The 22,808-nt window shown below is 45.3% G+C and overlaps 1 protein-coding gene across 1 annotated transcript in view; it reads right to left on the reverse strand.

Moving 5' to 3' along the window:
* LOC149348187 (fatty acid synthase-like) overlaps positions 1–22,808 on the reverse strand; it is a 62,332-nt gene that overhangs the window by 9,574 nt on the left and 29,950 nt on the right. Inside the window, exons 11-21 of the mRNA XM_089541700.1 lie at positions 21,139–21,396; positions 20,309–20,525; positions 18,098–18,352; positions 17,026–17,199; positions 15,118–16,342; positions 14,498–14,652; positions 12,808–13,017; positions 8,855–9,184; positions 6,688–6,807; positions 4,959–5,314; positions 927–1,280 (exon numbers count right to left, since the gene is read on the reverse strand). Coding sequence (XP_089397826.1) covers positions 927–1,280; positions 4,959–5,314; positions 6,688–6,807; positions 8,855–9,184; positions 12,808–13,017; positions 14,498–14,652; positions 15,118–16,342; positions 17,026–17,199; positions 18,098–18,352; positions 20,309–20,525; positions 21,139–21,396 — 3,654 coding nt within the window. The remainder of the gene's footprint in view (positions 1–926; positions 1,281–4,958; positions 5,315–6,687; positions 6,808–8,854; positions 9,185–12,807; positions 13,018–14,497; positions 14,653–15,117; positions 16,343–17,025; positions 17,200–18,097; positions 18,353–20,308; positions 20,526–21,138; positions 21,397–22,808) is intronic.

Below are 22,808 nucleotides of genomic sequence, written 5' to 3' on the forward strand. Positions count from 1 at the left end.
AGTTGCTTGCTTCTACTAAGAGACGACTTGCAGCGCGATTTCAATGGAAATTTAACTCGATTGCCTATCGGTTGGCTAATGTCATTTCTCATTTAACTTTGCACAACAGCAACAAGCGCGCTCAGCAGTCATCGAACCGAAAGCTGTTTTTGTCCGAGCCCAATTTTAAGCTGGCAAAGAGCCTTCGAGAAAAGGCAGAAAACACACACACACAAGACATGGTGCTGAACTTCAGCCTGGTCCTGTACCCTGTCTCGTGCGTGCATACGTGCGTGCGTGTGCGTGTGTGCGTGTGCGTTTGCGTGTGCGTTTCCGTGTGCGTGTGGGGGGAGTGTTTTCGGGCAACTTTACCATGACAGCAGTAATTCCGCAAGTAGCCCCACAACATGTTCTACTTGACATTCTAATGAGCACCTAAGCATTGCGAACTGAATACTGAAGACGTGACTCAGTGCTTATGACGCTCGGCTGCTGACCCGAAAGACGCGGGTTCGACCCCGGAATTTCGATAGATACGAAATTCTAGAGGCCCGCATACTGTGCGATATCAGTGCAGGTTAAAGAACCCCGTGTGGTTAAAATTTCCGAACCCTTCACTTCGGCTTCCCTCAAAGCCTGGGTCGTTTTGGGGCGTCAAACCCCCATATAACCAAAGCAAACCAATACAAAAAAAAAATTTGACATTTTTCTGCGATGGCATATTAACAGACACGCGTAAGACACCAAATACAGCTCTTGCTTCGAGGTGTGATTCTACAGCAGCCTTAAACGTTTGGCGGTCGGCGGCACTTGGAATAAATAAAACGAGCAGATAGAGAAGACGCGCTCCATGCATGTCTACCGTTGCAAAGTAAATGTTAACTTCCGTTCCTACGCGTTACGAACATAGTAAAGAAGACAAATATGAAGAGCATTTGTTCACTTGCCATAGCAAGGTTGAAGATTCCGCCAATGGGTCCCATGGTCGAGGCTTCTTCGAAGATCTCACGAACACCTTCTACTGTAGAGACGTCCGCACTGGTCGCCACCACGTTGGCCCCAGCGTGTTTCCACCGCTGAAGACACCGATGTTGGTATCCCGTCCGTACTCCCGATCGGGAGCTGAGTAGCAGCTTCCGGCAGCCGCGGCCTAGCATCCAGTCGGCGAGCTCCAGGCCGAAGCCTCCCAATCCTCCAACGACAATGTAGGACTTGTGCTCGTAGAAGTAGGTTCGTACTACGGCGTCCACAATAACAGGTGAGGTCGGGCACGTCTTGCGCAGGCTCTCTTCTGGCCGAACCTGGGCGAAATGAGGCCACTACTCTCGAGCATATTGTTTGGTTTGGTTTGGTTTGGTTTATGGGGTTTAACGTCCCAAAGCGACTCAGGCTATGAGAGACGCCGTAGTGAAGGGCTCCGGAAATTTTGACCACCTGGAGTTCTTTAGCGTGCGCTGACATCGTACAGTACATGGGCCTCTAGAATTTCTCCTCCAAAGAAATTCCAGCCGCCGCGGCCGGGATCGAACCCGCGTCTTTTGGGTCAGCAGCCGAGCACCATAATCACTGAGCCACCGCGGCGGCTCGAGCGTACTGTGGACAATTAAACACAGTTCGATATACTGTGACAGTGCGCTGCACATCTCCGGAGGGCCCCTCTCTATGGCAACATCTTTCCTTTGTGGGACCCTGGAGGGACTCGAACTAGAGACTGTATGGCGCTAGAAGTCATCGGGTGTCTAGGGCCGAGGATCATTATGGGTCTGAAGTGTGACAGCATAGCCATCATCTTTATTGTCACGCCAAGAAGCATTACACTGGTGAAGCACACCCGCGAGAGTGACAGCGGCGACTAAGGCTATGAGAGACGCCGTAGTGGAGGGCTCCAGAAATTTCGACCACCTGGGGTTCTTCGAAATTTCCGGAGCCCTCCACTACGGCGTCTCTCATATCCTTAGTCGCTTTGGGACGTTAAACCCCATAAACCAACCAACCATCACCAAGCGTCCTTTAATTTTCAGGAGTGTGAATGTGTGCGGGTGTATGGTGTAGCGGTACTGAATCCAGGTTGTCAGCCCTAGTTAGGGGGTGCGGTAGGGAAGCGGATTGGTAGTGGTTTATGCTCACCTTTTGCAAAATGACTCCGAAACCATCGAGTTTTCTATCCTTCTTCACAGTATTTTATTGTTAAAGAAGTACTAACATCACCCCCCCCCCCTGTTCTTTCCCAAAAATCTGATGCTGGCGAAATTGAATTCCAAAGCGCAAGGGGAAAATGACCTGTTCTCCAGAAGCACAATACTCCAGCCAATTCCTCACTCCAGCCCACTAGCTGAGGGGACTGCGCCCTTGATACGTATTTGCCCCCCTCTTCCCACCTCCTCCGTCCACAAAATTCTGACACGAGTCTGAAGCCAACACTTACAATAAGCGCTATCAGTGGAGTAAAAACATCAAATTACCATCTCATAGTTGTGGCATTGGATGCCTGATCTTCCTTACATGTCTTTCACAAAACTTTGTCCACTAGCCAAACGACTGTAACATTCAAAAGGTGGTTGCTCTTCCCAAATAAACTCCCGGTAATTCCTGGCTTAACTACGACGAAACGCGTGTTTTACAGGATATTAAAAAATACACGTCCACATCGTATCATCGTGTTCACAGCTATTTATTAAGCAATGCATAGAAGGATTCTGTATCCTTTTTTCTCTTGTGAATTACAGCTTCCGTGTTTTACTGGCGAGTTCCGGCCAGTGTCGGTGCTTGTATTGTTTGTTTGGCACAATTTTCAGCTCTTGAGATGGTCACTGACAAATTTGTCAACTACCTCGAAGTAACTCAACCCAACGACGACATCCATGAGGGTTACGTCGATTTCAATGGCAAATCAAATTGTCAGATAAATGGCTCATGGCAGTAAAGATACTTAGTTGGGATAAGTTATGTATATACAGGTTGTTTAAATTTAGGCTTTAATGACTAAAAAAACCCCACGACCAATATACAGAAGTCATTATTGCCAACAGCTTATGCACCCAGGAGCGCACAAGAACACAGCGCACAGTGAGAGAACTTGTACTCGAAACCTGGCTGATTATTGAAAACTCGTTAAATTTTTGTTTACTGCAGTCAGCATACATAATTATATTCAAAGTTACAGGAAGCAGAAATGAGTAGTCTAATATTTTGTACAATTTTAACAACGTGCCTGTGTCCTGGGATATGCATGTCTAAAATTTCAGCCCAAAACTTGTTACTACGCAAGGAAGACCGAGCCACTCAACAAGAGATTCCTCCTTAGTGGGATGCCGCTGTTTCGGGAGGCTCTTTCCTTTAAGCGATTCCTTCTAGAGTAGGTGATGAGGCTAGGTGGCGCTCTCGACTTTTCATGCGATCAAGTGCAGCGACACCACGCTTCTGGCCATGAGAGAAGATTTATAAGTGTCGCCTGTAACTCCCATTTCCGTCAGTCGAAACGTCATAAAAAACAGCTGCGCCACATCATGGAGGAGCTTCATGCCGACCGCTGTGATCTCGTATGCACAATTTGACATATGGGGCTGAAGATTTATACGGGCATGTCTCAGAAAAGAAGCCCATTAATTTGTACAAAATATAATAGTTTTTTAATGCCAGTGCCACTATGTTTTTACTCTAACTCTACTGAGCAAAAACATAAGAAATTTTTGTTAGTTATTCTTGTTATAATGCCATTTTTTGTTAGTTTGTGTCCGGCGAGCCGCATAGACTATTTGCAGTAATTATTTACAATGATCACTTCTCTTTCCTGCTCTTGGTATTTAGAAAAAGTATTATGGCCTAATTTTTAACACCCTTTATATTGGTTCCTAACCACACAGTAGTATATTCCCGTATTTTGTAGCACTCTCTAGACGTCTCTTAACTTAAACGTACCGTCGTTTCTATTTTGTAAACAACTTGTTTATATATCTTTGTTGACTAAATCATTAACGTTTACTGTGGCCTGTTGCATAATGCAAACCTCTTCAGAAAATCCCGTTTTATTTCGTTCACCAAGTAACTAGCAATCATACGGCTGACCCGAATAAATTTAAAAATGATTGCGCAGTATAGTAGCTTGAATGCACGTTATGCCACGCCCCTATTCCTTTGAAAGGACCTAGAGTAGAGCCGCCAACTAGCTAACCTTGAGTCATTTTTCGTCATTTCAATTTTATATCTACTAAACCACACTGCATATACAACACCCCTTCATTACTAAACAAATCCTCTGCCTCCATTGTTCTCCAGCAAAAACTGCTAAATCTTCAACAAAACAGTCTGTCGCTACAGCCAGGCACATTTCACCTTGCAGTAACCACAAATAAGAAGTCAGTGAGTAATTCCTTCACCCTAACATGTATACACACTCTTATTCTGAAAATGGCCAGTTAGTTTATGGGGTTTAGCGTCCAAAGCGACTCAGCCTATGCGAGACGCCGTGGGGAAGGGCTGCGGAAATTTCGACCACCTAGGATTCTTTAACGTGCACTGGCATCACACAGTACATGAAACTAAAATCCACACCTTCCTCTACCTAAGACGTCGATAATTTCAAAACCACCATCCGATCCGCCCCACTTTTAGATTTCGTTTTTCCTTTGTTTGCTCCACTAAAAATTCGTCATTGTTGCGCACTTGCCGCTGCTTTGTTGGTAGAGTTTACTGCAAGGAAATAAAGAACAAATAGATCTCTAAGCATAGCTATACTGTAGATCGATGACACCGCTTATTCCCAAAGTTACCTTAGGTGCTCACTTGGTGAAAGCCAGAATCAAGATAGTAGAAAACACCCTGTTCTATCGAACTGTTCTAGTATAGAACAGTTATTTCTGACGTTAGTAGCGATTTCTATACCATGCACTGCCAACGTATAAGCTTCTTTGGAACAACTGAAAAAGGCCGAATAGCAGCGCTCATTTTCAACTACAAACATTGCATAAAGCATGGCTTACCTTAAGCACAACTTTCCCTACATGCTTTCCAGAGGCCATGTAGCGGAACGCCTCTTCAGCCTGGTCCCATCTGTAACGCTTTGTGTCTAGCGGCCGTACTACTCCAGAGGCAATGCCCTCTCCCACAAGTTCTCGGACGCGGCGTTTGTCTTCAGCAGTGAAGGGATCGTTGCCGTGCAGGGCGTCAAGAAGGATGCCATGGAAAGAGATACCCTTGAGGAACACGGACATTCCCAAGGGGGAGTCCTTAGAGAGGTCGAACTTGCCGATCTCTAGAAAGCGGCCATTCTTCGCCAGGCAACGCACGCTGGCTTGGAGCTTCTCTTCGGATAGAGAGTTGAGTACAAGATTTACGCCTGAAGAGAGGGAATAAAAGAGAGGAAACGAGTTCATCCAGCCATACTTCCAGATTTTTCAGATTTTCTACTCCGTACAAGGAAGGGATTCGAAGGAAATTATACAGGGGTGAAACAGAAAGAAAACGTTTGGTCTGCCCTGTGTATATGATGTTACAACGAATAATGGTTGTCACACTAATCAAAAAACAAAAACAACACCAACAGTTTCTGTTCAGGGAGCCACGTGGAAACTCTTTTGTAGACAATATATTGAAGCACTGGACTAATGGCGTATAGGACTTGCCTTGCACTTCTAACAACTCAGGCTTTTGCTAATTTAAAAGTGTTCAAATAACGTTAACAATTGGCCACATGATCACCCCTTCTTGGCGGTCTTCTTCTGGGAGCCTTGCCGTACGAGATCTTGAGGTCAGTGAGGTAGCGTTCCGTTTAAGCTCCCTGAGGTTGTTATCTTGGCCGGTTCCCACCGTGCAGCAGCGAAGGATAAACTTTGTCATGATGATGCTTAGCTAAATGACGTGAGGGTATACGCAGAGTTTTCAGTGGAATGCTTCCGCACTCGACCATTTCTTTCGATATGATGTTAAGCTTAATGAGATCAGGCCTCACGAAATGACTTCAAGGTTACGCCACGCGATAATATAGAAGGTAAAATGCAAAAAAAAATGCGTCGCAGCAAAAGGCTGGTGTTGCAGTGCCAGAAAAGCCGAAGGCTCAACAACCAGCATAATACGCTCTTAATTTCCTCTGAGTAGAATTTGCAATTTTCGCTCACATTACTTATTCCCTAGCATATGCGCCAACTAGAACCAATATAAGGTCATACTTGGAAAACATAAAATAATGAGCACTTTGATATCTGACCTAAACAGAATCAGGAGCCAAATAGGGAACGTAAACTCAGATTATTCTCTTGATTTTATTTTTATATAACCAACAGTAATTGGGAACTGAGTGCCTTGTGAGGAAAAAAATATCGCCAGCGTGACGGGGGACTCAGCAATGCGCCAGCCTCGCTCTAAACGATTTTTCTGCGCATTGCACACCAAACAGCGCCTGTTCGCCCTCAACGTCATGTCACTTTAACGAGTCTTTATTATTTGTTGAATATAACTAGTCCCTACTTTTCGGCGCTCGGTAGTACTTTCCCGCTTTTTATAAGGTTGCATTCCGCCAATAAGGAGCCCAGAAAGGCAGCGCACTGATACTAACAGACTCCATCCAAAATCGAATCATGAAAATTCTGGCTGTTTTGTTAAGGAGAAAGGATTGCAACTTCTTTACTCTTACTGGATAAAGTTCAAAAGGCGAGTGCGATGAGAATCTTCGCATTGCTTGCGCTGTAAATCTAGCTGCGATTGCGATCTCACCCTTGCCGTTGGTTTCGCGGAGAACATGATCCTCAAACGACAGGTCCCTCGATCTTGCGATGTTCCGATCTTCAAGCGGAGGAAAGCGACGCTTGAGAAATTCCCGCTTCTCTTCAGAGCCTACGGAATGAGGCAGAAAGACAGTACGAGAGTATTCTGAAAGATTGTTCTGCTCAGCTGCAAATCTTCTCTTAAGTGCACCCATGGGAATATGGGCCATTCAAATGAGGGTTAAAAATATTCTTACTTAAAGTCAAAACAATCATTAGGAGGTCGTCCTCGAATGGTTCACTAATATGTGTTTAGTGTAATCCAAAATGAAAATAGCTCACGCCATCAATGGCGTCGTCCACTGCATACGCCTTTTGAGCATACGAGCGCATACCATTGATTAGATTTTTTTTTTTGTACAGCGAAAGTTGTTATACATTCGTTATACCAAGCGATACTGGCGGATTCACTCTGCGCCTGGCTTCAGGTCAATGCTAAGTTCAAACCACGCATGCGCAAAGTTTTTGGCTGCATCTGGCGTGAGACTTCAGAAGGAAAGAGTGAGAGAGCACCTGGGGAGAGATATAGCACAAAGCTGCAGCAGCGAGTGCGTTGTCCCGCGCATAGCCCCGTCTATTGAACACCGTTGGGCAATCGAGGCGCCTTCCAGCGCACCTGGCGAATGATCTCGCCGCATGTCCTCGTAGAAATTCACAGGGGTTTTAGGCGCCCGCTTAGAGCGATAAATTCAGTCAGAGCACTGTGGTAATATCTGTCAGTGGTCGCTTGTTATATAGGCCTTTGTAGATCGGAGAGGGGCGCAGCCGGTCCCATCGTGTGCATGGAATGTGCCGATCGAGCCCGTAACTGAATCTTCTTGGGCAGCTGTGACGCACTGCTGATGCTTATGATTTGGAATGTGCGCCGTGGTGTCTCTGTAAGCGCTTTGCTGCGAAGACGGCATGCAGGAAATAGGCCAAGGCTGCTGCTTGCATACCCGGCCTAGATGTGGGCCATCGTCAGGTGGCCTTACCGGCGTATTGTACCAATCCAGACCCTTCGGTGGTATTCTCAGTCAGCTGTCACTGATTAATATTCAGAGCTGTTGATCCAAGCGCTACAAATTGTCAGTTTTGAGAAACATAACTTAGTCCGTTACCATGAGATCCGACCTTTTTAGTTCAACAAGCCTGTAAGTCAGAACTTCTATCAAAGCACACTGCTTTCACCGCGAGTTTATTCAGAAGCCATCTTTTACGCTAATTTCTCGACGCCACAGTGGCACCTAGAGTGAAAAATGTCTTCTGACAGCGAAAATTCTAACCAGTATTTCAGCCGTAAAGGTGCACTGAAGAGGAATCTGAACTCGTCTTTTTGCCGCGGAAACTCGATCTACACGTTCCTAGCATTCTTAGAAACTGCGACTTATTGCCCTGTGTGGCCGATTTCCCTAATTAAATTGAATTAACGCCCGGCTCCCGCCTTTTTTTTTTTAATTCTCCCTCGTAGGGTAGGCGGAGTCGACCAACGCGGGGAGTGCCTTTCAGCCAGCTCCGTGGAGGCTTTCCTTTCGCTTCATTTTGTTTTTTAGGTTTCCGCGAATAAATAGTTTCATTTGCAGATAATATAGCCGCAAAATAAGCCCGCAGAAATAAAAATACGCGCGGACTATTTGCTTCTACGGACTACTACGTATTACTCCGCCGATGGCAGAGCGGCAAGCCGCCACGAGACTGGATGAAAGGCACTCCCCGCGTTGGTCGACTCCGCCCACCGTACGAGGGAGAATTTAAAAAAAAAAAAGGCGGGAGCCGGGCGTTAATTCGATTTAATTAGGGAACTCGGCCACACAGGGCAATAAATCGAAGTTTCTAAGAATGCTCGGAACGTGTAGATTGAGTTCCCGCGGCAAAAAGGCGAGTTCAGTTTCCTCTTCAGTGCACCTTTAAGTCATGGTGCATTCCGCCCAGCCTGGACTAAGTCCACCGAGGGCGCATTTACTACAGCGTGAAATCCCCAGTCCCACCTTTATGGCTGAAATCACATTTATAAACCGTTGCATGCATAAAGTTTCAGTTGCCAGCTCCTACGGCAGTGATGGCTAGAGCGTGTAGTGCAAAGGGATCCTCAAACATATACCACTGCAATAAACAGTGAATTAAGAATCGGTACCAACCCACGGTGGTGAACACGGTGCACCCCATCGAGAGGGCGATGGAGATGGCCGCTTGTCCGACGCCACCGCTGCCGGAGTGGACTAGGAGAGACTCTCCGGGTCGCATGTTACCTCGTACCAGGAGTGCGTAGTAGGCCGTGGAGTAAGCCACAGGAACCGTGGAAGCCTCTTCCAGACTCCACATGTCAGGAACCTCCCAGAGCCAGTCTGAATCCACAGCCACAGCTGTAGCCATGCCCTCACAGGGCACCAAGCCCATTACCCGGCGTCCCTCTGGGTCGCGGCCGGAGAACTCTAGGCCAAGCAGACACTCACACTTTGCGGCGTCGTCTGTGGGTTTACGGAACAAAACAAGTTGGACAATACGTTACTAAGCCAGTAAAGTCACCAGCATTAACTTAAATTGCGAGTATTTTTGCGGAGCGCACAAGGCTACTCGCAATTCTCGGCGCCTTTAATGCCAAGTGACATTTTCTTTGTCAGGTTGTTCACAAAATGCAACCGTTATTTATCATTCAGCAAAAACAACGGTCGGCCTATGCAATGCACCAGTTGCCATCGCTAACGCCGACATTCCTGCACAGTAGCGACTATTAAGCAGACACTGGACTGAGGAAAAATACAACACAAGGCGGTAACTAAACACTGAAGATTAATTGAAACAGCTAGGGGGCGTTTAATATATATGAAAAACATGTATGGAAACGTGAATGAAATAAAAAGCAGCATATTAACAAAACCAAATGCCGACATCCACCTCGTAGAGGTGAACAGTCTGTGAATGTAAATTAGGAAATTACTGAGTGCGCATGTATGGGTAATAAATTATTAAAGCTGTCACGTCATATCCGTAAGGCTTAGCTTAAGTGTTTGTTCTAGTATTCAGTTTTTGACAGAGCTGGAGTTCTTTTCAGAATCCGACTTAACATGTTTCCTGTTGTAGCTTCTTGTGGTAACTGATTCTACCTCTGTATATAGCAAAAAATGGAAAGGAGTATGACCCACAACTTATTTGAATGGGTGGTCCGGCTAGAGCGTCGGATGAAACTGACCGTAGGCCATGTGTTCGTCGTGAATTTCTGAGCGTTATCTATAGACTGGATACAAAACGATGAATCAGTTTTGTAACAGAAGACTAACACAAGATAAACAATGGCCTACGTTAAGGAATGAATAAGGGGTGGATACGGAAATGCTACTAAATCATGTCATTTCAAAACAAAATTGAGCTCACTGGTTTGCTTTGATCAACTTCAACTGCATGGACCGTAGTCGCATAACAAAACTATATACTGTGTCTGCGTAGGCGCTGTGGGAGTGTATGAAGTCGTGTTATAACATAAGTAGCGCGCTCAATGGCAGTAAGCTCCGGAGCTTGCGGAGGTGAATTGCAGTGTAAATTTTAAGGGTGAAATAACCCTACGCTTGCGATAAGAGCCGAGAGTAAATGTGTATGGCAGTGTATTTAGCTTTCACAAGACGCTGTAAAATTCCGTCATTAACTACTGCTTCTATTTCCTTATTAATCGCGTCTTCATAGAAGCAAAGATTGCGCAGTTTGCTGTATTAATATCCGCAGAACGTTTATTTATGTCTAACCATTACGAGAGGTTTTTCAGTTTTATTTCCCTCAAAATACAATTCTTTTTCGTTATGCCTTTACGAGTATGTTAGTGTCGTCTGCATAAAGAACACAGAAATCAGATATGTAGGATGTAGGATCATTACTGTAGTTACATCGCGCTTAAAACCGCTATCTAGGCAGCTCTTTAAGCCTAGTTAAAAATAGGAACCAGCTGAGAAGATAACTCTGCGGAAGTGCACCGTTTATTGTTAGTCGCGAAGACATGGATTCATTAGTAGCTAAATTGTGTTCACCAATGTACAGACGAATTTTCAATACTTTTAACCGAGTTACTCGGATTCCGCAGTTGTTAAGTTCTTATAAATTGTCGTGACTTATTAGGTTAAATGCCTTTGGTAGTTTTCTTATGGGAATGCTTTTTCGTTAAATGCTTTTGGCTTTTTCTCGCATGTATTCATATCACATTTGTGTCTGTATATTGTCCAGTGAAAAATTTAGGCAATAAAAAAACAACCTTTGCTAAAGGAGAAAGAATGGGCATAGGATGGTACTTGCAGTAAACAGAAAACCCAGGGCGGCGTCCAGAAGCAGTCAATAGGTGCGATGTATCTTGCGTGTGCTAAATTAGTACGAACCATTTAGGCTCCACCACTTGCTATAACGCTGTTTTCTTTCTCAAAAGAGATATAGCATTAGCCACTCCAAATATCCAAGTGACCCACAAAACTTACTTTCTTGGATATGTAGGGTGCTCTCCACACTTTTCAAAATTAGCCGCTCGAATTATCCAAGCGACCCACAAAACGGACTTTCTTGTCCACACTTGTAAAAATTAGCCACTCCAAATATCCAAGCTACCCAAAAAACTGACTATCTTGGATATGTAGGGTGCTGTCCACACTTGTCAAAATTGGCCACTCCAAATATCCAAACGACCCACAAAACTGACTTTCTTGGATGTGTAGGGTGCTGTCCACACTTGTGAAAATTGGCCACTCCAAATATCCAAACGACCCACAAAACTGACTTTCTTGGATGTGTAGGGTGCTGTCCACACTTGTGAAAATTAGCCACTCTAAATATCCAAGTGACCCACAAAACTGACTTTCTTGGATGTGTAGGGTGCTGTTCACACTTGTGAAAATTAGCCACTCTAAATATCCAAGTGACCCACAAAACTCACTTTCTTGGATGTGTAGGGTGCTGTCCACACTTGTGAAAATTAGCCACTCTAAATATCCAAGCGACCCACAAAACTGACTTTCTTGAATGTGTAGGGTGCTGTCCACACTTGTGAAAATTAGCCACTCTAAATATCCAAGTGACCCACAAAACTGACTTTCTTGGATGTGTAGGGTGCTGTCCACACTTGTGAAAATTAGCCACTCTAAATATCCAAGTGACCCACAAAACTGACTTTCTTGGATGTGTAGGGTGCTGTCCACACTTCTGAAAATTAGCCACTCTAAATATCCAAGTGACCCACAAAACTGACTTTCTTGGATGTGAAGGGTGCTGTCTACACTTGTGAAAATTAGCCACTCTAATTATCCAAGCGACCCACAAAACTGACTTTCTTGGATGTGTAGGGTGCTGTCCACACTTGTGAAAATTAGCCACTCTAAATATCCAAGCGACCCACAAAACTGACTTTCTTGGATGTGTAGGGCATAGAGTTTCTTACTATTACCTAGAGGGAAAGCTGGCAGCCCGTCTATGGGAGTTTGCATGGCGACCCCTCGAGACCACTTCAGCCACCATGGGCGCTCAAAGCATCATGGGGCGGTGAGCTACTTGTTGCGGAACTGCAACTTTTGGCCAAAAAATAATAAAAAACTAAAGCTGTTTGATAACCACAAAAGTCCTAACATTCAATATCTTGTCTAATGATTGCAACAAACGAGCAGAATAGCCTTTAAGTGCAAAGTTTGCCGAAAATAAGAGACAACTCGCTCTCCTATTGGCCAAGTATTGAACACTATAAAAACTAATTTTTCGTGCTCAACAGGCACGTTTTTAAAAGGAAATATGTTTTCAAAAAAATTTGTTGCTTAAATACTTTAAGAGGTTTTTTAATAGTATTTTGGAAAAGTAAAACCTTTTATTGGCGTCGTGTGTCTATGCGTTTTTACTACTATGGTTTTTGCACACTGCGTTCGCGTGAAAGTCGTCTGCGCACACACGAACAGGGTTTTCGGAATGAAACATCTCAGTAGTGCCACTCCATGTTCCCGATAAACTACGACTGTGCCGCAACAAGTAGCTCACCGCCCCATGATGCTTTGGGCGTCCATGGTGGCTGAAATGCAGCGCCGCCAGCTTTCCCTCTAGGTAATAGTAAGAAACTCTATCAGCTAGATGCACTCACCGGGCAAGGCATCAGGCGGCAGCTTGCCAGTGGCGAGCATGACGTCACGGAAGTTCAGCGGGGCGTAGTACACATCGCAGAGCAGTTTGCTGGCAGTGCTGGATGGAGTGGTGTAGCGCAACGGAGATTCGTACCAATGCAAGCTGGAGAGGTCTCCGCGAGTCTTGATGTTAAGGAATGCGCAGCTGGTGGCATTCTTGCGGGCGCCACCTGTAGTGAGCGTATGATTCGCGAAGCACACGTCAAGACAGGCTTTATGACAAGCTAGGTGGGACAGTAAGTGAACGCGAAACCAAGATAGGTGGGACACCAAGGTAAGGCGAAACGCCTTTAAGGGCTTCAAAGAGCACCGTTATTTGCCATAACCACTTTCCTAAATTTCTAAAGTTCTACTTTTATTTCGCAACTACATCACATACATCATTTTTTTCTCATTTCCTAGTCTGTCTCTGTTATTTATCGTGGGGAACATCATGATCAGTGCATCTTAAACACCCTTGAGTTTGCATTTATATCCGGAACGTGGGACGGTTTCAGAGCGCCTTTCCAGCGTCATGCTTCGACCTCTATTCCAGCAGCCTGCGTGTCTTTTTTTGTTGCAAACCTGTCCAATACTTATAACAGCATGTGTCTATGCAGGGGTTATCGCCTTAAGGCTCACTAAACAGTGCGCCTGTGACGCACTCTTTCTTTCTGTAGCCTGTACCTTAATTCAGAGCGCAAAGATCTGATGCTGCGCGAAGTCTTGAGTGGAAGCGACAGAAGTTTCTCTGCGGTACATACATAGTTTAAACACTATTGAAGTCAAGCTGGTAAATTACACATCACCATATCAATGTCCACGTTTTTCTATATATATTCCCCATCAAGGCGCTCGAAATATGGAGATCATGTGGCACTTCAATGGCTACGTTTTGTCTGCTCAGCGCTTATGAATACGACATCTAATAGAACAGTCACTCTTTGCGTTGAAGCGGTGGTGACTGTATATCGGAATGTTAATAATTCTGATTGTAGCACACTTTCCTTTCTTAATAAGAGAGTAATTACTCACTGACGTCCACCCAAGCGCAGCTACGCGGCTACAAAGGAAAGCTATGCAGCTTTCTCAGATACTTCGTATTTAAAGAAAAATTCATCCTGGTCCGGAGTTCAAACCCGGCACCACCGCTTTAGTGGAGCAGTCGCTCTACCAAATGAGCGAACCAGGACGGCAAGTTTATGGTAGGGTGAAAGCTAATCGATCAATAACTCGAAGTGGGAACAGTGTGGGCCAAATATTTAGGGGAATCCCCCAAGGTGTAGTAGATTTGTAATAAGGGAGTAATTACTCATTAACATCCACATAAGTGTTGCCATGCGGGTGCATAAGTAAGCTATACAGCTGTCTCAGAAAGTTCGTGGTTAAAGAAAAATTCGTCCTGGTCCGGAGTCTGAACCGAAGACCGCCGCTTCACCGGAGCAGTCGCTTTACCAACTTAGCTAGCCGGGGCGAAAAACTTATGGTAGGGCAAGAGCGATTTGATCAGTAACTCGAACTTGGATATATGTCGTCCCTGATTTATGGTTTCTGATTCATAATAGTGACAGGTGTTTCTCGCTTAAGCACCAATTTGGAGTTGCTCACGTTCTCCGTATGATATGACTGCGATAGTTACAGTACATGAAAATCAAATGATGCAAAGCTTACGTGAAAGCGTTGTAAGATGCCTGAAAGAACCCCACTGTCCATCACGCTGAATGTTCATAACAAGGTCGCGCTCCAGCAAGCACTTGTATGTGATGTCACTCAGCGTGAAATCGACGTCCTTGTCCGACTCCTTCAAGCTCGCGTCGAATACGCACCTGACAATTATAAACAGAAGACATAATTACTTTCCGAAAAAGCATTAAGGTGTCAGCTTTCTTCACAAACATGTTGACAGAATGAAGCCTTTGATATCACTTAATTTTAAACCCCAGGCATTACTTTTGAACTGCTTTAGAGCAACTTGACCTGTTTCCTTGTAATAAGTGTCTGCCTTTCGTAAATAAGCTCATAATGGTGCTTAATTCTTAATTCATCAATATTTATTGATTATGAGGTAATAATTGGTATGGTTAAATAATAACTAAGCAATAAACCTTTAGAGTCGCCAAAAATGGCCCAGTACAGCAAAAGAAAGTGTCAGAGAAGCAGCGAGCCCGCTGTTCTTGGTTGCTTTTTGATGGCTGTAGTGGCGTCTACAAAGGTACGCACTACAAAAGTCGACTAGATTGACATATCAGAAGTATTAAACTCAATAATGCTAAGGACTTTAATAGTCTTACCTTACACGGTTGGCACCAGTTTCCAGACGGATGCAATTCATCAATCCAACGACACCGCTGGCGCCGATGTCCTTTGCTACCATCCACAAGTTATGCCCTGCAGGCTTCCTTGCGCACTCGATAACCTTCTCCTTCAGTGTCTCAACCCAACCGAATGTTCCGTTTTCTGTTAACATCATTTCTTGTTGTAATACTCCTGGGTGATTCGTCATTTTTCTTAGTAGAAGCAGCGTAGACCACTTGTTAGATTTGAGTCCTACTAGGCGAAACCCACTATAGCCAAGCACTGGCATAACGGCATCTTTTGTATGAATTGTGCTCTGAACATTACCCGCTCTTGACAAAAATACCTCGGCCGGAGTAAGGGCAGAGCGCAGAAAGAGTAGAGAAAATCCGGTCTCCTTGCAGTGCGCTGATAGTTCTTCAGCCAAGGTTTCAAGACAGTTTGAGGCGCTGGGGACCATTCGCTCAATGACTAAATCAGCCTCAGGAAGTTTCTTCCCAGTCGTTGAGGCCGGATCCCACAAGAGCTTCACGACACCTTCAGGTAAACGCTGCTGCACGAGTTCATGTGGACACTCGTGGGCTACGGTGTACTCAGTCTTAAGCGATATGTCATAAAGCGGAAGAAATTCTGACACTGAAGGCGTTAAAAGTAAGTTGCTTCCTTCCGACGCTAGTTCGAGAACACGCATTTTCCTTGCAGTCGTATTTTCAACAGCGACGTCAAGCAGGTGTCTTAAGGGATCCTCTTCCAAAAGGGATGTGCAAACGATGTCTTTTTCAAGGTCATTCTTGTGGGTTGTCAGCGCCCATTGGACGGCGGAGGCAAGAGGTGAACCGGTAACGTTTAGTCTCGTCTGGATGCCTGTGAGAACACGTATGAGTCCGTTGTTCTCCGCGTTACTTTTAAGGTGGTGGTCTAACACTTCTTGGGGCACTTCGCAAGCGTTTCCTAAGAGTTTCGACACCTCATCCATTTCCTCTCCGGCTGTCTGCAGTATGCGCCGGGCAATGCTACTGCATATGTCGACGTACTCTCGTAGCCGAGCCTCTCGCTTATATATTGCGGCCTCGTTGTCAACGTACGGGACGAAGCGGTACTCTTCAAGGCACGGTGTTTGGCGGCAACTGCGACGTGGTGCGTCGGAGAATCTGCAGCCTCGAATAACGACTCCTCCAGCACGGAACGTATTGAGGCAACCGTCATAGATAGCGGGTATCCCTGCACATCAAAAGACGTAGCATCGTGTAGGTGTACAGAGGTGTCCTATTGCTGCCATTTTTTAATGTCGCTATCAAAGAGAACGCGGAATTCGATTGGCGCAAGATATTCACTCTTTGATCTTTGAACAACATAGCTGCACTTCTAAAATAAGGCGCTGCAAAACACACGAGATGAGACAAGAGGACAATAGAGGTTACTCAACTACATATTTACACACTACATTGAGATTTAGCGAACTACACATAAACAAAATGGTTGCAACAAACCCGACTAGAGATGTGGTAATTTTGAGTGGTCCTAGATTTGTGATGTTTACTCAGGGATGAATGCGCTCACTTCCTCGTTAGTGCGTCATCTCTGCATGCTTGGTTTATATTTTGTTTTTGGTTTTATATAATACCAGTGAGATTAAATAAGAAATTTATGCAGCACTGGAAATTGTGTAGAGTCAACGCCTTACAGTGGTTTATTCGCACTCACGCGAAACAGAAATTTTCCTCAGTGCTTAGTTATGGCTTCACAGAAGCGCTATGACGGAAAAGCTTCATCACTTTAATTCTGAATTTGTTATTTTATGGCTTTTTTGCATTTTTCGTAAGCCGAGTGGTTGGCATTGTAGCGTGCAAGCATAATTTGTAATTGTAGCATGCAAGCAGGACAGATTATTTTTCAATACAAACCTCTTTCTGCGACCTCTTCAACAACCTGCGCATGGAGCCTGGGATATATGTGGCACGACTGGAGCTTTGCAAACAGCCTGAGTGTTCGCAGTGGCTGAAGAAAACTGTAGAATTGAAAAATACCGTCGATGAAGGCCACCCAGTTGTCCTCCCACTTAAGCTTGCATTGCGGCCCTGTATGATACAGAGAGAAAATAGCCGGGGTAAGCAACATTACAGTGCATAAGAGGTGCGCGTAAATTCATCTACTAAGATCTAACAGATGACAAACTTTTTGCATGATTTTAGTTGGACACAGAAAGCCCTGTGTCGGTATCCCTCTAATCCGTTCTGGGGCTGGCATGCTGTGGTCGGTATTCAAGAGGCCGGCAGATGGGGTCTGCCGACCTCTCGATTACGGGAGCTTTAACCCATTCTCCTTCGAATGTACTACACTGTTTCCTTCCGCGAGCATCACACGTGCGCTGTTGCTGTAATAAATTCTGAGTCTTACTCTCTCTGCTCACGATAAAAAAAAATCGAAAACATTAAACCCTTCTACAATAAGGGTTTTTATGGCTTGTAACATTTTATTCCTTTCTATTATTGTCTTAATGATGTTCCGGAGGTCAAATGATGGAACAGTCGCACCGTAGAGATCACTTCAATATGTTGTATGTTATGTATCCATGTAAACAAGTATGCACTAACTATATTTCTTATCTTGTCTTGGGGTAACATTTAGCATTGTTTTTAATATTTCAGCTGAGGTAAACAGAAAAAACTCTTTTCCCGAGAAATTTCCCACAAATATATACCCTGCCATCGGCGCAGGTAAGGAGCTATAAAAATTCCTGTCGTTTAAGGGCGAGTCTTAATCAGAACGTTACGTAAGGACCTGGTAAGGCCATTATCCAGTCTGAATACCCTCCGTTCTTGCGAAAACCAATTTTTCAAAGGATAACGCTTTGAATTAAATGCGTTATTCGGTGGCAACACGGCTGCATTTACAGGACACTTTGCACGATTTGACTTTGTGAAATTGCAAGGAAGGACGGAACGCTAGAGACAATGTGCGTGCCGAGCAACTAACTATCCAAGTCGATGCTAAGGATGCTTTGGAATACTCCGTGGTAGTCGCAGCCAGCCAGCGCCTGTTCCTTGTAGACTTCTTCACTGTCCAGTGCCAAGACCGCTGCCTCGTTAGATGGCCAGGGTAGGCTATTGTCGAAGGCCTCCTCCCCTTCCTCGGCCATGCGGATGCGACCGCTCGCCGCCACCGAGCCCCCTTCGCTGATCTCAAACTCTCCAGAAGCCGGCATTACGAGCACCAGGAAGCGCACGGTACCTGAACCAAAGATATTTCGTTGTTGACAACTGCGGTTTCGGTCCAGCTTCCTGAAGCAATTTTCGGATTTCGTACCAAACTTGGACACACATCCACGGCACTGTTAAGCTACTGAGTAAATAGCAACAAAATGTTCACACTGCACACATACACACTGCAGAATGAAAAGTTATACGCCATCTGGCAGCAGCAGTGTCATGAGGAACCCTCTGGTTGATACCAGCAAGGAAACGCGGTGACAGAAAAATTTCCTTCTCACTGGCATGTCAGGTAACCCTGACCATCTGCTTCCAAAATATGGCGAAATGGAAAAGCGCCTAAGTATCATGCGGAATATGATTCCGCAGATGGCCTTTATAATACCGACATGAGTCACTGTAAACGCTTAAAGAAGCATAAAGTAAGAGTGAATGAAATAGGCGCCTTAGGAGTGGTGAGCGGCTTGTTCACCCTTCAACGCCTCATGTGGCCGTTTGGGACGGTATTGTTAACTCCTTACAGAACTTTCACGGGAGCGTCGTGTTCATGTATTGCTGGCATGACACGGAACCTTTACTTCCGGGTGCTGGAGTTTAGAACTGGCGTAGAAAAAACCATTAGCGATGCTACGCCATAAGAAGTTGCGCTCTTACCTAGGTTTCTCCAAGTGTGCGCATATATTTGCTTAATACTTTTCGCGATTAGAGCTAATACTTTGGCCCATCCTACTGTGCATAGGCTACTTCTTTTTAGTAGTTATCACGTGGCTTACAGGTGCGGGATAAAAAGTTGGAGGGAGAACTTAAGCTCCGCCTTCAAGGTATGACGAGAAAGCGTAGTGGGTTAGTTCCCATATATGCACCATGTCATACTCTGCTTCACATTCATAAATCCCTGGGAGTCCTCATGCCCTTCCTGGCGCAGTGATGCAGCGGTTAGGCGATGCGCCACTGCCCTGCGATGGCAGGTGCTCCCAGCGATGGGCCTTGTGAGGTCCCGGTTGGTATTCCCGGGTGAACAATCATTTACTGCCACCTGCCAAGGTGGCAAGGTTCTGAGGACGCCACAAGGTCACATGACCAAGTTAGCTCAGCTGCTTCCTAGGTTACTCTGTGGGCATCATGTTCTAGAGTGATGCTTGGGATTTTTGCTCACAGCGCTAACGCCGGATTTTCTGGCCAACGAGGCCTTTAACGCTGTAGCGTTAAAACACTATGTACACACTCACTATACTAGGTTTGAAAAAAACTGGAGGAGGCGCTTAAGCTCCATGATAAAGGCATGACGTGATAGCTAAAGGGTAAATGCCCATATATGCAGAATTGGCAATTATTAACTTGACATTCAGAGATGCCTGGGAGCCCTCCTGCCACTCGTGGCGTAGCAGTGCAGCGGTTAAGCGTTGCGCAACTCCCCTGTAATGGCATGTGCTGCCAGTGGTGGGACTTGTGCGACCCAGGTTAATCTTCACTTGCCGTGGTGCGCAGTTTGTCAAAATCAGGTTAGCAAGCTGTGATGACGCCACGAGATCATGTGACCAAGGTGCCCCCCCCCCCTACCTGCTAAGGTGCTTCTCGGGAGATTTTGCTTGGATTTTTCGCTCACCGCCAATGACACCGCCGCCGACGACACCGGATTTTCCACGACACGAGCTTCTTAACGCTATCGAATTTATATAGAGGGGACGAATTGGTTAATTGTCAGCTTCCAAGTAGGCTGTGAAGAAAAAAGCATTTGTTTATGAGCCAGGATGAAAACGTCGGAAAAAAGTCTATCTTTGAAGCAGCTTCACTGAAAAGTTACGAATTTATATACTGACGATTATCAAGAGAAACGCGGTGGGTGGATACCTAACACGCGGCTGATGTAGACGACAGTGAGGGATGTTGTGCTGAAAGCCGCGCAGCAAGCAAAGCGGCCCAGCTGTTACGGGAATAGGAGGTACGAAGCAAGGAGTCTGCACGGAAAGCGGCTCACCACTCTTTGGCAAGATAGTCGCCCTGTGCAAAGTGAAGTTCTCGAAGACCACAGGCACCTGGTCGAAGGGCTTGCCACAGCGTTTGGTGAAGGACTTCCAAGCCATCACCATGTAACCGGACCCAGGAAACAGCACGCGACCGTCGAGCTGGTGGCCAGCCAGATAGGTGTCTCTCTCATTCGTGTCAAGGTTTACCTCGACGACCTCTTCTGAAAACTGTCAGCAAAGGTGTCCTGTGTTAGGGCGCAAGACATCGCAGTGAAGGAAAGTTTCCTATCCCGACTGTCGCATGCAAGAAATACCCACATGTCCCATTTTACTCTATCTATACATTTAAAGTTTTCCCGAGTTGGGAAGAGTGATGTCTCTATTGTAATTCTATGAGCAACGTGAAAAAGGGGATAAAGCACAGTTCAGTTTAAATTTGTTTTAAAGCACAGGCTTAAACCTCCTGCATTCATCAAAGCATACTTTCATGATTTCACATATAGCGCCTTGCCACCGCTGCAAGGTGAAGATGACCGATGGATGCTCTCATTAAAAGGCGACCTAGGCGGTGCAGAGGTTGCTATCATTTGGAGAGGCCATAGGGGAAAGGAAGATGAAACTTAGGCAGTAAAGCTCCCGCTTGGAGAACGAAACGAAACACAAGCAAAAACACAGTCTTAGGCCGGACACACTAAGATGTTTGTATTGATGCCATTTTTTCCTTAGGTAATCAGTGACCACACGAGTGTAGGCGATGCGCTTAAATCGTAAAGCACTTGGGTATCGAATGGCAGGTACCGTGTTGAGTAGTGAAAGAGCTTCAAGGAAGCCATCGGAGTACCTGCCCCGCTCCAGCAAAGTCACTCCACTTAGGGACGGTCCACCGCTGTGAATGGTCCCAGCTGACGAAGTGGCCGATGCTCGGTGTGCCCCGAGGCACGGGGAATTGTACCGCAGGGTACAGTGGGGACAGGTCCAGCTGTACTCCGAATGTGTGCAGCTTGCCCAACGATTTTAGGAAGAAGGTGATATTGTCCTCGCCACGCTTCATCAGGCCCAGGGAGCTGGCTTCAGGACTGAGAGCGCGCCTTAGGATAGGCTGCAGCCGGATGATATAATAGCGTTTTACTGAATGCAAACAGTGTGTTAATGTCAAAATAATTAAAATACATATGATGATGCGGAATGACCACTTTATGTACATGAGTAGAGACTGCATCACAGGTTCGGTGTAGTAGAATATAAGCAGAATATATCCAGTACAACACTTCGACTCGCATTTCCAATGGCTTGAAAATTTTCGACTTCTGAGCACCTCTTCAGCTCACTGAAAGGTGTAACGGATCTTTGAATTGGCGTACGTATAATGTGTTAGGTTTTGTTTTTGCACGAAAAGAAGAAATTAGTGTGTGGCCATAGATCCTGCAATGTGCTCAAAGAAGCATTCCTCAAACGTAATGAACATAGCAAAGTGACTGTGAAGCTGTTTAGCAAGTAATTCATGCTCTTTCAAAGCAGAAGTGGAGTGAAGATTTTCCCTTGGTAGCACATGAGTTTAAGAGGCTTCAAGCCGTCCATGCTAAGGGCCCATACCACCAATACCTTTTTTATCCCTATATTATGAGGCAAACGCTATATCATCGGGCAAAACTTTTCTTCTTAGGGTTATAAACTCTGGCCAACGTCATGAAAGACCTAAGAAGAGTTTATTCTCTTCAGGGAGTAGCGCATGGGTGTGTTAGGGCGAGGTCACCAAAGAGAAGGCCCTCCAACAGCCAGCCACTTTTACGCCTGTTTAACCATCGCGCGTATACAATGATGATCTCTGAAAAAATGATGTTTAAGAGCTTGTTTCTGCATTTAAATAAACATTTCACGTCAGCATATTGGCTTTGGAGCCTTCAGCCCTCAAGATGGCATTTCAACTGCCATCTCTGAAGAGTGACGTCAACGTTTACGGGCATGACCACTACACTACTGAACAGGCCCAGCCACTTGAATTGTGGTTAGTTCCTCTGATTTCACGCGGCTAAATGAGACCAAGTAGCCACCCTCCAGAACGCCGTATCCTTCCCTACATGCTTGACACAGTAAATTAATTTGTTTTTTCCCACAAGTCCAAACCACTAAATGATAGCATGAATATGCGCAGTTTGGCATTTGCGTCCCTCACGGTGAAGCATCAAAAAGAGTTGACCACACAGATTATAAAAAAAAAAAATTATGAATCTAAATGTCAGCATATGCAACTCCTCAACCCAGGATATCGGCGGAAAGTTCAGTGCTTTTCTTCGAAGCACTTGTGAAATCACTTTGAATAATGAAGACATACAATCGTGGCCTTAAATTTCTTAGGTATTCTTTCTAGGGCCACTCCTTCCACTATCAATCTTTACGCACGCGGCGCGAAAAGGCGCAGGCCGGGGAAAAAACGAAGGATCTACATCCGTCTCGTTTTGCTCATTCCTTTCTTCGTCCGAAAGTTTTTTCGCGTTATTGACTGATTAAACA

This window comes from Amblyomma mixtum, chromosome 4, assembly GCF_055824585.1.
Source record: "Amblyomma mixtum isolate Tamu chromosome 4, ASM5582458v1, whole genome shotgun sequence".
Taxonomy (NCBI): domain Eukaryota; kingdom Metazoa; phylum Arthropoda; class Arachnida; order Ixodida; family Ixodidae; genus Amblyomma; species Amblyomma mixtum.